The sequence below is a fragment of the Trachurus japonicus genome, chromosome 23 (genome assembly GCF_045865225.1).
Source record: "Trachurus japonicus isolate A0001 chromosome 23, Traja_1.0".
NCBI lineage: Eukaryota > Metazoa > Chordata > Actinopteri > Carangiformes > Carangidae > Trachurus > Trachurus japonicus.
In genome coordinates this window covers 13,914,235-13,929,023 of record NC_140929.1, presented here as the reverse complement: position 1 = coordinate 13,929,023, position 14,789 = coordinate 13,914,235, and the positions used below count along the sequence as shown (strand labels likewise).

General features: G+C 42.3%; 1 protein-coding gene across 1 annotated transcript in view; it reads right to left on the bottom strand.

The window, feature by feature from the left end:
- The window catches only part of lrrc17 (leucine rich repeat containing 17), a 26,320-nt gene extending 11,531 nt beyond the window's left edge, over nt 1–14,789 (bottom strand). The window contains exons 1-3 of the mRNA XM_085768968.1: nt 14,515–14,789; nt 5,615–5,995; nt 3,693–4,179 (exon numbers count right to left, since the gene is read on the bottom strand). Coding sequence (XP_085625094.1) covers nt 3,693–4,179; nt 5,615–5,887 — 760 coding nt within the window. The 5' untranslated portion in view covers nt 5,888–5,995; nt 14,515–14,789. The remainder of the gene's footprint in view (nt 1–3,692; nt 4,180–5,614; nt 5,996–14,514) is intronic.

Genomic DNA, 14,789 nt, shown 5'->3' with positions numbered 1-14,789 from the left:
GTAGGTGTGTGTGTGTGTGTGTGTGTGTGTGTGTGTGCCTGGGCAGCAGCCAACTCACCATATACAGAACATGAGTCACTTTTCAGCTGCCTGCTCAAATGGCCTGAAGTTTATATGGAGGATTTGTGGTACTTCTGAAACCTGTGATTTCTTGACCTTATGAGCATAGCCTTGAAAGCCAAGTCTTAAACTAGGCCATAACAAAACCACCCTGTAGCTGGGTTTCTGGGCAACACAATTGTGTGGAGAAATTTTACACTAAAATATCTCGTAGAATGAGGGGTCTTTATTTAGTAATTCTATGAACGTTAACATTACATTTTCTTTAAACTCGCTAACGATACCGTTTTAAAATATTAAGATTTCCATTTTTGTAACTCTTCTTGAGCCAATGTCACTTCTTTTCATGTCACCTTTATGGCACTGCACTGAGCAATGGTGGAAGTACCGTCACTCAGTCAGTCAGAGAAATTCACAATTATAAGCTTCACTATGAACCAATCCAGGATAAATACAATTTAAGGGTTGAACGATGTCTCCGTTGGACATAGGGGACTTACACAGAAGTAATTTGAAGGCATATTTTGATACTACCACAAACTCCTAAATCCACATTCCATCCTTGAGAAACAGAGCCTCAAGACCTCCCTATTAACTCTGACCACTCTGTATCACACTGATCTCCAGTGAGCATGATGTGGAGCCTGAAATCTGCTGTGGTTCACCTCAGAGTAGCAGTCCTTAAACCAGAAGAAGGGAGACATGGAGACTGGGGAGAAAAACAAGAGGGAAGAGATCAACAAGAAGAAAGTATAGGCTTCATGGACCGAGACAGTATGTTTCCATTCTGCTTTGGTTTTTCTCTTCCTTGCTGCCTGTTTGCTTTTCATTCCCATGAAAGAAAACCATGTTCCACATTTGTTCCACTTCCTGACACTTCACCCTCTCCCCAATTTTTTCAGTTAAGCATTGTATTTTAGATTATTGTCAGTCTGACATTTAATTAGTTAGAATGGCTGTGTCTGGCTGAAAATTAAAATGGAAAGCTGTCACGACTGCAGCTGCGTTATGGTGTGTTCCTGCAAACCTTGAGCACCTGCACAGTCTGGGACCCAGCTTGATAGAGATCCTAAAGATCTAGGTTCAACAGCATGTCAACTGGTTTTGGTCATTTCATTCTGTCCAGATTTGTTTGCAGGGAATTCACTCTACTCCACTTTCTTCTTCACAGCTTTGTCATGTGTCATTAAAACATTGCTTCATTGTGTAAATTCTCCACAGGGCACCTTCAAAAACAATATTAGTCATGTTAAACTGTAGCCATAGTTTTATGAGCTTTATTATTTTAGTTTAAATTGTGTTCACATTATTAAATTCCCCATTAAAATTGTGCAAAATCAAATCATTGCCACAACATCACAAACTACTAGACTTTTTCCAACAGGAGTACAGTTTGAACTGAATTTAATGAGAACTTGGAAGCAACATGGTACAGACATATTGCACAGGGGGCTTAAGGTGCGTGTCAGTAACGAGCAGACAGAAAATAAATGTTTTGTGAGACCCTAATCAGTTGCTTTCTCTTGTGGGATGGAAAGGTAATTTATTTTGGAGCATTGCAAGAACAATAACGCACTCATTCTTGTGATGTCAGAGAGGCAGGGGGTCTTGAGAAATATCTAGCAACAAGAGTCAACCTAAAGATGTTTTTGATTATATAATCATTAGTTGGCTAAGAGTTCTTTAGGCCATGTCATACTACAGGATACCAAACTCTGCTCGCATCTGTAAGTGTTTTAGATCACTGAACTGACAGAGGGAGCTGGAGAAAGCATAATGTGAAATTATTATCATAATCCACCTATGATCAGATTTCACTGTGATTGACAGCTAACACAACCAATGCAGCTAAGGAAAACAGTAATGCTGGAAATTCATCACAGTGAAAACAACGAAATTAAAAGACACTAATCTTCAACTGAATCGCTTTACAGTAGAACTACATGGGTGTTCTCGTAAATGAAAAGTGCAGAATGCCATGCTCAGCAGCTGTAATAAATTAAGCAACAATCACACGTCAACACACCACACAATTGCTTTCATGGCGAGGCATGGTTTCGTACAGGCAGCAGGATGGAGAGAGTTATTATCGGATGACGTGGAGAGATGGATGAGAGAAGCAGCCTGTGAGCAAAACAGAGAAACCTTAGAGTGCTTCAGATAAAGAATCGATTCAAAAGTCCTACAGTAGAAAAAAAAAAAATTAGGAAAATATGCGAAAAGCTTCCTCGAGCATTTGCGCAACACAGATGCTGCCTTGTGTGGCTTTGGCTTGTCGATTCTCTGTGAAAGATGGCTTTCTCTGAAGAGCATTTAGCTCTTCCATTTATAGATGCATTCAAGTTCCTCATGTAAATCTGGGAGCTCATTTCTTGATCATGCACACAGGCAATCTTTCAGTGTTGGGTGTTGAGAGCAGATGCATTTCAGAGGAATTGTTCTTTTAGTTCTTCTGAAGAGTACAAAGGGATAAAGAGGGGGATGAGAGGGAGAAGATGAGAGAGCAATGGAAGTATAAAGAGCCCACATAAAAGCAAGGATGCGTGAACTCAGCAACATTCAGGAATTGTCATCTCTGCCTCTTTTGAATTACAACAGCGAAACAAAAGACCAAATGTTTATGGAGCCCCAGAGATCTTACACTATGGTAGCAGCCTGGAAGTGGCATTTTACACAGAGAAAACCAGATGTGAAAACCGGAGGAGCTGAAAAACAGTTGGAGAAACCTTTGCCCTCCTTCATCTTCTCCCTTTCTTCTGACTAGTGCCTGTTTTCTGCAGAATTCTATGCTGAGTCAGTGATAAAACAAAACTAAAAACACAACCAGATTGAGATGCTGGTGGTTGTCCTTGTCTCCTAAGATCTGTTGGAGAACACAAATCTGCAAAACATCAGTCAATGTATGATTCAAATTAGAATGAAACACAATAGAAGTCGGAGGAGTGTGCAACAGACCACACAGGATCGCAACGCTGCTAAACAAAAGTGCCTGTGTGAGGAGAAAGTTGTCCTCACATATAGGCCTATATTTCACCTTGGAACCAAAAGACACCATGTGCCACTTTGAAAGGAGAAAACAGAAGACCGCAAAGTCTGCTCCTAAGTGGTTCAGACGCTCCATGTGGCAAACTTAATGAAGAAACATAAATCTGCTTACTCAGCTTGGTTGTACCCAAAACACTGCACAGCGAGAGAAATTCTCATGGCCAATTTCACTGTATATGCAAGCCTAAGTCACAACCGGTGAGCGCTGTGCAAGCCTAACAATTGCACCTTTTATACAAGACGTTCCACTGCCAGGGCAGTCAGTTTGTTACTTCTGTCAAACATTGTGGTCGTCAAATAAATAGCACACCATGAGCCAATCCCTGTGGACATAATAGCTACTGGACTAAAGACTAAAAACATTTTCTGCACCAGATTCCATAGCAGTTCATCCAATAGTTCAGATACTGCTTGAGATATTCCACTAAAGCCAAAAGTGTCAGTAAAGTCAGAGGGGTCCAACCTCTGGTAACCACGAATGTCTGTACAAAATTTCACAGCAATCCATCAAATATCATATTTCAGCCTTGACCAAAGCATGGCCTACTGCATTAACAGTGAACTACTAGAAGTTGAGATTATCTTACCTTTACTGCTGCAGTCCAGCAGAGGTTTAGGGAACATGTAGGTGTGGCACATAGATGTGGCCTCAGGCTTCACTTGGATCGGTGGAGGCCTTGGTTGTCCGCCCGGTCCCGGCCTGCTGCCCTCCTGGTCCACACACAGCGAGTCCACGTTCAGCTTCTTCAGCTTCTGGCCCGTCAGTGAATGAGGCTCTGCGCACTTGGCGAAGTTGCCCAAGTTGCGGCTGCTGGGTACCTGCAACTTCCTGACCAGGCTGTCCAGTGAGCACTGGCAGCTCCAGGGGTTGTCGTAGAGACGGAGGTAGGTGAGGCGGGGCAGAGGGAGCAGGATTTCCTCGGAGGCCGTTCTCAGTCCGTTGTGCTGGAGGAGCAGGGTGGTGAGCTGGGAGAGGCCGTTGAACGCTCCGTCCTCCACCATGGAGATGTCGTTCTGCTGGAGGTCCAGGCTCTTCAGTTGGGTGAACTGGGAGAACATGTTGTCCCTCAAAACCTAAACAGAGAGACGTGGACTGTTGGTTTTTGTGGTTTTGTTGCAATTTTGTGTTTTGTCTTTGCTGTAATAACAGGAAAAGTACGGTTAACATAAATACTTGTCCTCCAAAACTAACACTGAATTGATCCCACCAATAGCTCTCTGTACCCAAAACCTCACACAGCCTGTTCCTCTGAGTCACAGAGCTCCATCGCTGTCCAACAACTGTCACTGAGCTACAATGTTGCACTGGCAAACATACTGCTTTTTTATGATGAATATGGGGACTATAATTTAAATTGACTACTGTCCTGTTTGAAAACACTGTGCATCAAATGTGTATTAGTCCACAGCTTAAAACATCTTAAATCAGTAACTCTTGCTGAAACGACAGGGTCTGGCTGGTCTATAAGATTTTTTAATCACTTTTTAACCCATAGAGAAACATAATGGATGACATTATTAGGCTACATCTGTGTTAGGTGTATTTCAATTTTGTTCTGATTGTGTGAGTAGTCCATTCTTTGATTCAATGGTTCTTTCAGTATTCAGCTAATGGAGTGAACTAAATAGTGGCTTCCAGTGATGAAAAGCTATCTTAACTACTGAGTGGATTTCTGAGGTAATTACCGTGCAATCAGCATGCTATCTGGCCAGCATGAATAGCTTTTAGTGAAAACAAACATTGTTGTAACAATTCTAATATTTAGCTCTTTAGCTCTTAAGTACGCCACTCTGTTCTCCAGCTGGTGGCCAACTTTGTCTGCCAGCTGTTTGCTGTCCTGCAAGTCGTCTGAGTTGAATTTTCTTTCTTTTTTTAATGCTTTGTGAAACTGAGATGAACTGATGTTTCTCTATACATTTGTCACAATAAGCTATCAAATTACACAGTCATTTTACCTATTGGTTCTAAACAGGTATGCATATGTTGCAGCTTTAAGTACACTTTACAAATAGTCTCAAAACATATTGCCAAGCTAAAAACAGAACCAAACCCTCTTTGTTCATTCTTTCCCTCACTACTCATTTATTCGGAGTGAGAGTAAAATTTAATTAAGCTAATTTTTTACGGGTTTGATCAGTGTTTAGAACTCATTCGTCCTCATTCGCTGGCAAAGCATTTGGCTTCGTTCCTGTCGACACCTGTGACACACATCCTGTGTGTGCACTCAGACATGCAGAGACCTACACACACACACACACAAGTGGTGGAAAAGTGTGTCTTTGATCTCAGGACCAAATGAATGGTGCACAGATGCTCGTGGTATCAACAACCTGGCTGGGTTTATGTGTAGAGTAAGAAGCCTGAGACACTAACTGTTATATAAAACGCCACTCGACATTCTCAGAATCTGTTAAACCGTTAGCAGCGTCTTATATCCAACTGGGGCAGGTGGTCTGCGTCTCATCTCTTCTTATTTACACTATGCAAGTGCAAACTGTTTGTTTGTACCTGAATCTTATTTCTTGCCAGCAACAGGTGGTGAATGTCTTTAGGCCAGTCCGGCATAACGTTGGTGAGCTGCCGGTCCTGACAGTCCAGGTACTTCTCCCCTGCCTCCATGTATTCCTTACACTCGTGAGTTTGGCGCCTCATGACACCCGCCCTGCCTCTGCCTCGCACGCGGCCCCTGGCGCCCCTCTCCGCGGCCCCCGACCGAGGGCCTCTCCGGGGCTCGGCTGACCGGAGGAGCAGGAAGAGGAGAAGGGCGGCGAGGAGACGCATGATGGGAGACAAGAGAGGAGGAAGGGAGGCCTCTTGGTAATCGGGTCGACCTTGGGAGGTTGTTGTGGGATGATTTTGATGTGACAGGACACGGGGAGCCGGTCACAGCTGTGTGTGAAAAGAAAAACAAAGGAAAAACAGAGACGGCCATGAGCAAAGCACAAACTCTAGCATACCTTTGAAGCTCTGAGGTTCATCCCTGTTCAGTCTAATAAGGACAATCCCTTTCACTGAACGGTTAAAAGGTAAACAAATGTGAAAATTGGTCAGCAATAGAAATGATGCACATTTAAACCATAAAAACAACATTTTGAAAAGAAGGAGTTATCAGCAATTCAACGAATCAGCATCACTTTACAACTGAATCTTGTTTGCATATGGAGATGTGCTGACAACTGAAATGGAAACACTGCACATGTTGAAAGAGTTAGTGGAGAGGTAGAGCGAGAGGATAGAGGCGAGCAGAGGGAGGAGGAAACAGGAAAAGGAGGCTTTGAGGGAAAGAAAGGCAGACATTTGTTACATGTTAACATCTTAGGGGTTAAAACGTGGATGTAGTAAAGCGCTGTTTTCTTTCTGGGGTTTTTTCTACTGTCAGCGAACCAGACACAGACGTTTCTCTCCGCCTGTCTCCTGGCCATCTTTCTAAACACGCCTTATACCTTTCTTTCTCCTGATCGTATTGCTGTTCACGTTCCATCCCTCTTTGTCTCTTCTTCCTCTCTTCACATGTTGCCAATTCTCTGTGGCGCTCTTCTTGTTAAATGGCAGCATTGATTACTTCTTCTTAAACATGCATCCACCTGCAGGTTGTTTACATTTGGGTGTGTATGTTTGCAGAAAAAAACACACATCTGAAATGTGAAGTACTGTATTTAACATTCAGGGTTGCCTTAATCCACATGTGTTTTGGTTTTGATTTAAACTTGTCCTGACCTCACCCATAGCCTGATATCACTTTGGTTGAGACACAGTCAAAGTTTGGGTATGTGATCTCACCCAGAAACAATGCTGCTCATAACCTCCTAGTTGTTTCCTTTTTGTGCTAAAATAACTACTCACTGGTTGAATACATCCTCTGGTTATATGAAAATATCATTTAAGATGTTGCAGCCATATATGTTTACAATATATCAAATCAATGATATATTTAATGTATGTATGCTGAGATGGATATGTAACATTTGTCTACAATACAAGCAAGCATAAGCCTAAACATAAACATATGTACAGTATTTGCATGGGCTAGTCATTATCAATATATGGAATATTCCTAATAGGTTCCCTTATGATTTTTAGAAATGTATTTTTTTTATTGTATAGCCTACATACAAACTGAATGCATGGACAATAAATTGAATTGAATTGAATTGAATTTATACAAGTGTCATAATATATTGCATAATTGTGTGGGAGTCACTACCTGGCTATGCTATCCTGATTTACTATGGCTTGTCTTGCCAGTTGAACGGCCAAACTGTGAAACTATCATTTGCCACAAATATGAAAAGTTCAAGACTGGAAATATTAAAATTTATAACATGATAATGATGGGGATTGACTTTTTGTGCTGCACAACCACTTGTTCTGGACTCCCTGCTCCTGCTTTTTTGAATATGTGTGTGTGCGTGGGTGTGTGTGCGCGACGTTGTATGGTAAAATAAGTGAGTCAAGGGTCCCTTGTGTGATCAGAGGCAAAAAGGCAAGGCCCACAGCTCTGCCAAGAAACAGTGCACACTCACATAGACACACACATGTGCACACAGACTCATTCCAACTGTACCAAACCGCAGCCCCCTTACAGTCTCCCAGTCTCTCACACAGTGGAACAAGCCTGTCAATGCAGATGGTGCTGTTCCATTGTGAATAACAGACTGGGCATGTTAGCGAGCTACAGACAGAAACAGCTGAGAATGTATCTTTCCAGCCCATTGAGTGCTCCTCAACTGTCCAGACTATCAATCTGCACCAACGAAGCAAACACAAAACTTTGATTCCCTCCACTGCAGTAATATACTTTTCTTGAGCTGTTCACTAGTAGAGACTGAAGGTACAGGTCCTTTCAATCTCCGTCTGTCAGTGTGTGCACTACTGTGTCTGTCTTTCCTCTCTATATTTTCATGTGTTTGTCTGTTCATATGCTTGAGTTCTGTGCATCAACTGCTAACACATGTTCTCATGTCTGGGTTTCATGATTACACAGATGATGAGAGACGTTCTGACTCATGCCAGGCCAAACGGATAGACTAGACTAGACTGAGGTGGAAACCATGGAGCGGCATCTTGAGCAGACCCAGACCTATCCTCTCAGGTTATGTCACTTGGTCTGGTACAGGTGATTGATCCACACCACTGTGATCCAGCTGTACCAATAGTCCTGTGCACATCAGCGGGAAAAAAGCATTAATATGACTAGAATTATAGATTCAGTTCAGAGAAAACACACTCTCTAGAGCAGAGTGGCCACATCCTCCAAAAATACGCATAATGTAGAAAATATTAGGAATGTACTGGTGACAAATTAAAGGAAAAACTAACTGCCTCCACAAAGTCTTTTGGCATAGACTCCCCAAGTTTCTGGACCTACACTGAAGGATGAACATCATTCTTCCAAAAGACGTTCCCCCGTGTGGTGGTTTAATTATTGTCTTTGGGAGCGCTGATCTGAACTCTCTCACAGGTGCTTCTAGGCTGAGAGGCTCAGTGAAGGATGTAGCACACTCTATGACCTCTTCCATTACAATCAAAGATTGAGTAAATTAAGGGGGATGATCACTGTTTTATTTAAGGCCTATTTAAGGTTTTAGGTAACTGCTAAAACAAGTCAATGACTCCACTTCCCCTGATGGTTGATGAAATCAGTAGGGCCAGTGCTGGTTCTTCTCAGATCTTTTCCACATCACCGAGCAGGAAAAGTTCAGCTCCTATTAAAGAGCTACAGCCACGGTCAGCCTGTAGTATCCAAACACACATTCCAGCTGAGACCATAACATACCCTGCTCGGCCAAAACCCATCCCTGTGGTTCACCTCATGTCCGTACCAGCCTGAATTAGCCCCTCCAGTCTAGTATTATTTCCCAACCCAGCTAACTCTGGTCAGTCCAACTCAAAGCAGTCTTGAAGAATAGCTGTCTCTCTCTATAAACATCCAGCATGTTTGAGTCTGATATTTCCTCAGGGGCACTGCTCTAAATACTTTTGGTATTGCTGCCACTGTCTGTCATCTGCTCTGAACCAAGTTTGGTCTGGACATGATGTGGCAGCAGCATCATGTCTCATTTTGGACACTGGAAAAACAAGGCTGTTCGAAGGATCTGGCTTTTTTGTTGTAGGTGAGTTACAGATGAGGAATAGCCTACATGTCCAGGATAAATGTTAGAAAACCACAGCAAGTGTTGTGGTTGTTATTCTTAACTTTATAAGTCCTCTTTGGCCCGTTTGAATTGTTTTTTTTTTCTTTTTGGCCCCAATGGCTCTGAGGATCGGCTGTCAGTTGACTGGTCTAGCCTACTATTTTGGTCCAGACTGAAATATCTCAGCAAGTATGTCTTTCCATAAAATCCACCCATGCCCCTATTGGGGACCTTCATTTTTCATCTTACACCCATCCAAACTTATCACAACATCAGACCACACCAAACATAGTAGGCTATCTTCATACAGTAACTATGATTTTTGCATTGCAATTGTGAGCCTGTAACATTAGCATTTAGCTAAAAGTACTGTGACACCTACAGTAGCCGAAGCTTCACAGTGCAGTTACGTAACATCTTGGTTTAAAACTGTAATTTATCTTTGTATAAACACCATGAAGTTTCTGTTAGCTGTCATACATCTAGCCAGCGCCATCATTTCAAAGTCAGAGATTAGCTCATTGCTTACAAGACATAGGATATTATTACATTTTTATTGAATGAACACCAAGTGAAACAGACTCTAAAACAGTTAAACAGATCATCCCATGAATCATAACCTTTATGTGGTGCCACGTGAGGCTGACATTTTAAATAGTTTAGCTCCTGCATGCTAACAAGAACATAGCTTAACCTCCTGTTAACAGAAATGTTATTGGGTGCTAGACCTAATTATTAGACATTTTATTTTTTCGTTTCCATGCCCAGCTCAATTTTCAATACTTTTCACATTTCAACCACATGAGGTGTTTACAGGGTGACCACAATCAGTCAGCACTGCCAGCAAAGCCAGGAGAATTGTTCCAACACTGTGTGAGTGCAATTGTGTCATCAATTGTGATAAACCCCAGTTACCAAACAGACACTTTACTGTATTGTGCTTGAAACTTGCTGAGCAAATGGAAAAATCATTTGGTAGATTGCCTGAAATCTTTCGAATGGTTTTTCAAACCAAAACAATTTAGTGAGTCAGTTTTTTCGACAGGGAAGGGACAGCAAGTACTCAGCACCAACATGCTCTCAATCAAAACAAACCACTGAATAAATGCTTTAGTCTGTGTGGAATTTGTTTTGGTAATAGGAAGTGTAGACTTAAAACTCAGACTCCAACTGAATATCGTGTTTCTTTTTGCTACAGCAGCTTTTTTATGCGTAAAACAGCTTTTTCTTTGATCCTCACACTTAGTGCACAATATGTTGTAATCTGATGTGAGACAGTCAGAGATCAACCAAAGTGACTCACTTACAAAGGCACACCATATACATTATAACCCAAACCAAAGAACCAGAGGTCAAAGGGCAAATGTGTGAATGAAATACATACAAAATAGTATGTAACAGTATATCCCTGCAGGTAAACAAATGGGAGGAACACATACTGCAGGCACCGATGCAGGGACATTGAATGGAGATACAAACACAGAAGACACACACACTGAGCCAGTATGTGTCTGTGTATGTTTTATCCACTGTCTGTGGGTTCAGATGGGCCATTTGGCCCCAGCAGACCGGAGGAAACACAGCTTCGAACATCATCCCGTACCACCTACGTCAGGAAGAGGGGGTGAGAGAAGAAGAAGAAGACTGAAAAAGAAAGAAAAAGACTGAAAAAGAAAGAAAAGGACTGAGATTAAGAGAAATCCAGATGCAAGCAACCTGCAAATTTGAAAACCATTCCCAAGTAATGTTTCAGCAAAAGGAAACCACAGGGGAGGGAAAGAAAGTGAAACACAGAATGGAGAAGAAAACCAGGCTCAGGACAAGATTAATGTCAGAAGCTGAAGTTGCATGGGAGAGAAAGTATCATGATGTCAGCTAAAGGGAAATTCCTCCTGGCAAAGAAGGGAGACAGATTTGTTTGGTTTCAGGTGACACAGCTCTGTTTCTGTTAATCGAAGAACATAATAAGCTCTGAGGAATAAAGGCAACAGTACAGTGGACCAATGCAGTAGAGTCTGTGAAAATTTGAATGTGAATTGTTCTCTGTTTCATCCAGTCATGAAAATTAAACATATTTTATGTAAAGTTTTGGCTCCGACTGGTCCAAGGCTCAATCCAGTGGCAAGACATGAATCCCCATTTTTTTCCCACCACTGCAGGGACATTACATAATCAGCCTAAAACATACAATATGTTTTCCTGGCTTACAATGTACTGTACACATCAACATTGAAAAAAAAACACTTAAAAGGCACCACACACTTGACTTGCAGAATGAGGAATAACCAAGATCTACCTATTAAATTTTCTCCACACCTATCCATGTCAACGCCACTCTCACCCACAAAGCCCCGAAGCTGTACAGTCTCTTCCTGCACTACCAGCCCACAGAGGCTCTTCACGCTCCAATAACACTGGACGGGCCGCAGGGGATGGAAAGAGTTCAGACCTCCAGAGGAAACACAGTGCAGAAACACAAGGGCCACTGTGTTACAGAGAGAAAAGTGAGAACAAGCAGGGGAGGCTGCAAAAACAAGAACGAGCCCCTTTCTCCTGAGCTGCTAATAGAAGAATGTAAAACATTCAGCCCCAAGTTGCATGCATAGAAATGTGTAGGGAAGAAGGCAGTAAGTCAATCAGTCAGTCAGTTGTTGCAGAAAAACCAGACGACAGAGTTGAAACAAGGAGCTTATAGGCGAGTTTTCTCTGGCAGCTGTCCTCCTAGTAAGCTGACCTTACTTTGTTTCCCTTGGGCTGAGTTTCCTTTGTGTATGAGTGTGTCTGTGTGAGTATGTGTGTATCCAAAGGTAACAGCCCGACCATGAAGCTAAGAGACTAAAAAGGATGTAAGGAAAAAATGATGGCACGGACCTACGAGAAAGAGGAGGAAAAAAGTCAAACTGCAAACCTTTAATCTGACACCAGAGGATGAGACAGTGACAGACATATACTGTGTATGTAGAGAGCAAGCACTAGAGAGAGGGAAAGAGAGAGAGCCCTTACACATCCCTGAGAGCCTAATTGAAACCAGAGAAGTTCATTTCGAGAGGGAACAGAGGGAACAGGAAAAGAAAAAGTGTAGAAACAGAAAATGACAGTTTGTGTGGGTTTTTTATGGGCAGTGTGAGAGGTGATGAACTCACGAAAAACAAACTTCTGAAAGGAGGTGTTCAATGGAAACTGTAGTGTAACTGTGTGCCTTTGTGGTTGCTCCTTCATAGTGGGCTTATTCCCATGAGAATGTGTTTTCACCTACTCCCCAGAGGCCAAACAAACCACAGGAATAGCAGCTGCACGCCCTGAAAGAGGTCAGTGTCTCATGTGTACGCATCTGTGCGTTCGTGCAACTCCTCTGTCTGCTCAGCTGATCTTATCAGGCTTTGGTGTGGTCTCTCCCCACGGTTTCTGGGCTGCATCCAATCATGTTCTATGAAATGATAAGCTCCATCATAAAGCCCTGGAAAAACGGGATTACTGCAAGGCTGAAATGTGTCAGTTGTATAGAAAAATTAAGAGCTGGAGGAACTGTTTATTTTAATGTTGTGCAATATAGAACTGCATTTAATTATCCATTCTCGCCTGTACTGTAACTATCCATCTTGAGTGTCTGCTTCACTAGATTCAGGGAGTTAAAAAAACGTCATGAGATGTTTAACACACAATGCCTTCCCCTGGCAACCAGTATCACATACACTCACACACACACACACACACACAGGATTCTTCCACCTCTTACTACAAAGTGTTCCACTTAACTTAACTGGGGCTGCAGCTGAAACAGCAGAAATCTAAATAAGAGGGTCTCTCTCAGTTTGTAATCAGAGTAAACCTGCAAGACAAGCTTTTTTTCTCTCTCTCTCTCTCTCTCTTTTCTTATTTTTTTGGTCGGAACAAGATTCCAGAGTAAAACCACACGTTGCTCCCTCTCCTCACTGCATGAGGCTGGAATTTTACCGAAACTTACACGGGGGCATGTAACTCCCCATGTGGATGTACACACAGCTGTAGACACACATGCATATGGACTCCAGAAAGTTTATTGTAGAAACAGTTGTGCGATAAATGTCGCCGCCTAATCCCACCCTCACTCTCCAAATTTTGAAAATCATATCCATCTGACAAAATCACACAAGTAACACCTAAATCTCTCAATCCTATTTCTTTTTTAACAACACATAAGAGGCTAAGTATTCAGTGAGCATGAGTCATGTATTGGCCACAGCTATCCAGAGTTTCTTACTGTCCAAAGAGGGTCCAAGTGGGTAAATTAACCCCTCACTCTGTCAGAAGTGCTGTTCTTGACTCTCCCTATACTGAGGTACACAGGAGGACTCCCTCATCATGGCAGTGCTCAGTGCTTTTAAATTATAGTGCACCGGACCTCCACTCAGTTACATGACACAAGCATTAAAGCAGCATCTAAAAATAGAAACAAGCCCAATTCAGAGGGGAAATCAAGATTAATGAGGGGTTGCACTGACCCTCTGTAAACTTGGCACAAGTTGAGCAACTTCACATTGGAGTTTCATAATAGAAAGAAAGAGTTGACTTCAGCAATTCCTCCCCATTATGCGGCTCAAATGTAATGAATACAGCAAATTCATTGTTTTTTACTTCCATAAAGTAGAATCCAACTGAGATATTGCATGTTGTGCAAACATGCTTCCTCCACTCTGAGAAACTCAGCTTTATCCATTCATATCACCTCTTCTTTGTGAGTCTTTGTGTTTGTGCAGAGTAGACACTTCAATGGATGTTTCATAATGGACACATGTTCAACTTTTCTGTTGCCAGCAGCCTAACTGACTTCACAAAATCAGAAAAATGCATCGTAAGTGTTCAGCATGGCCACATTGCATTCATTCTTTGTCTATGAATTCAGTATCATTGCATGTGTCCAGTGTCTGAGGAACAAAGGAAAAGCCTGAGAGGAAAGGAAAGTCACACTTCTGGGGGAAATCTTTTAAAAGAAAAGATGAATTAAAGAGGCAGAGATCATCCTTGAGTTGGTTTTATTATGCATTATGCAACAATGTAAGAATTTCAGATCATGATTAAAATAAGATGCTGTGTTTTTTTCCCTACCCTTCATGGAATCAGTTTTTATCACTAAGAGCTAAACTCTGGTGCCAAACTGTAGTTGCCAAAAAAGTCTTTCTGACTATGCAATGTTGTACTATCACTAGAATTGGGGGGTTTGCTGTTGCCTTCAGATGCAGAATCTTTTGCAGATAGACACATGTGGTGGTACAATGTGAAGGTTTCAGTCCTTACCTGTGCAGGGAGAGAATCTGGCTCAGGCTCGTCCACTAGGACCTGCAGATCTCCGGTTGGTCCCGCGTCCCCGGCTCCTAATCCTGTCATGAGAGCTGCGTCCAAGCCAAGAAAATCCTGCCTGGCTGCCTGTAAACTTAGAGCCTGGAGTGAGGGACGAACGACTGGCTGCTTCTCCACTCTCTCTCTCTCTCTCTCTTTCTCTCTCTCTCTCTTACTCACTCTCACTCACTCTCTTACTTTTCTCCCACTCAGCTGGATCGCACTGAGAGTGT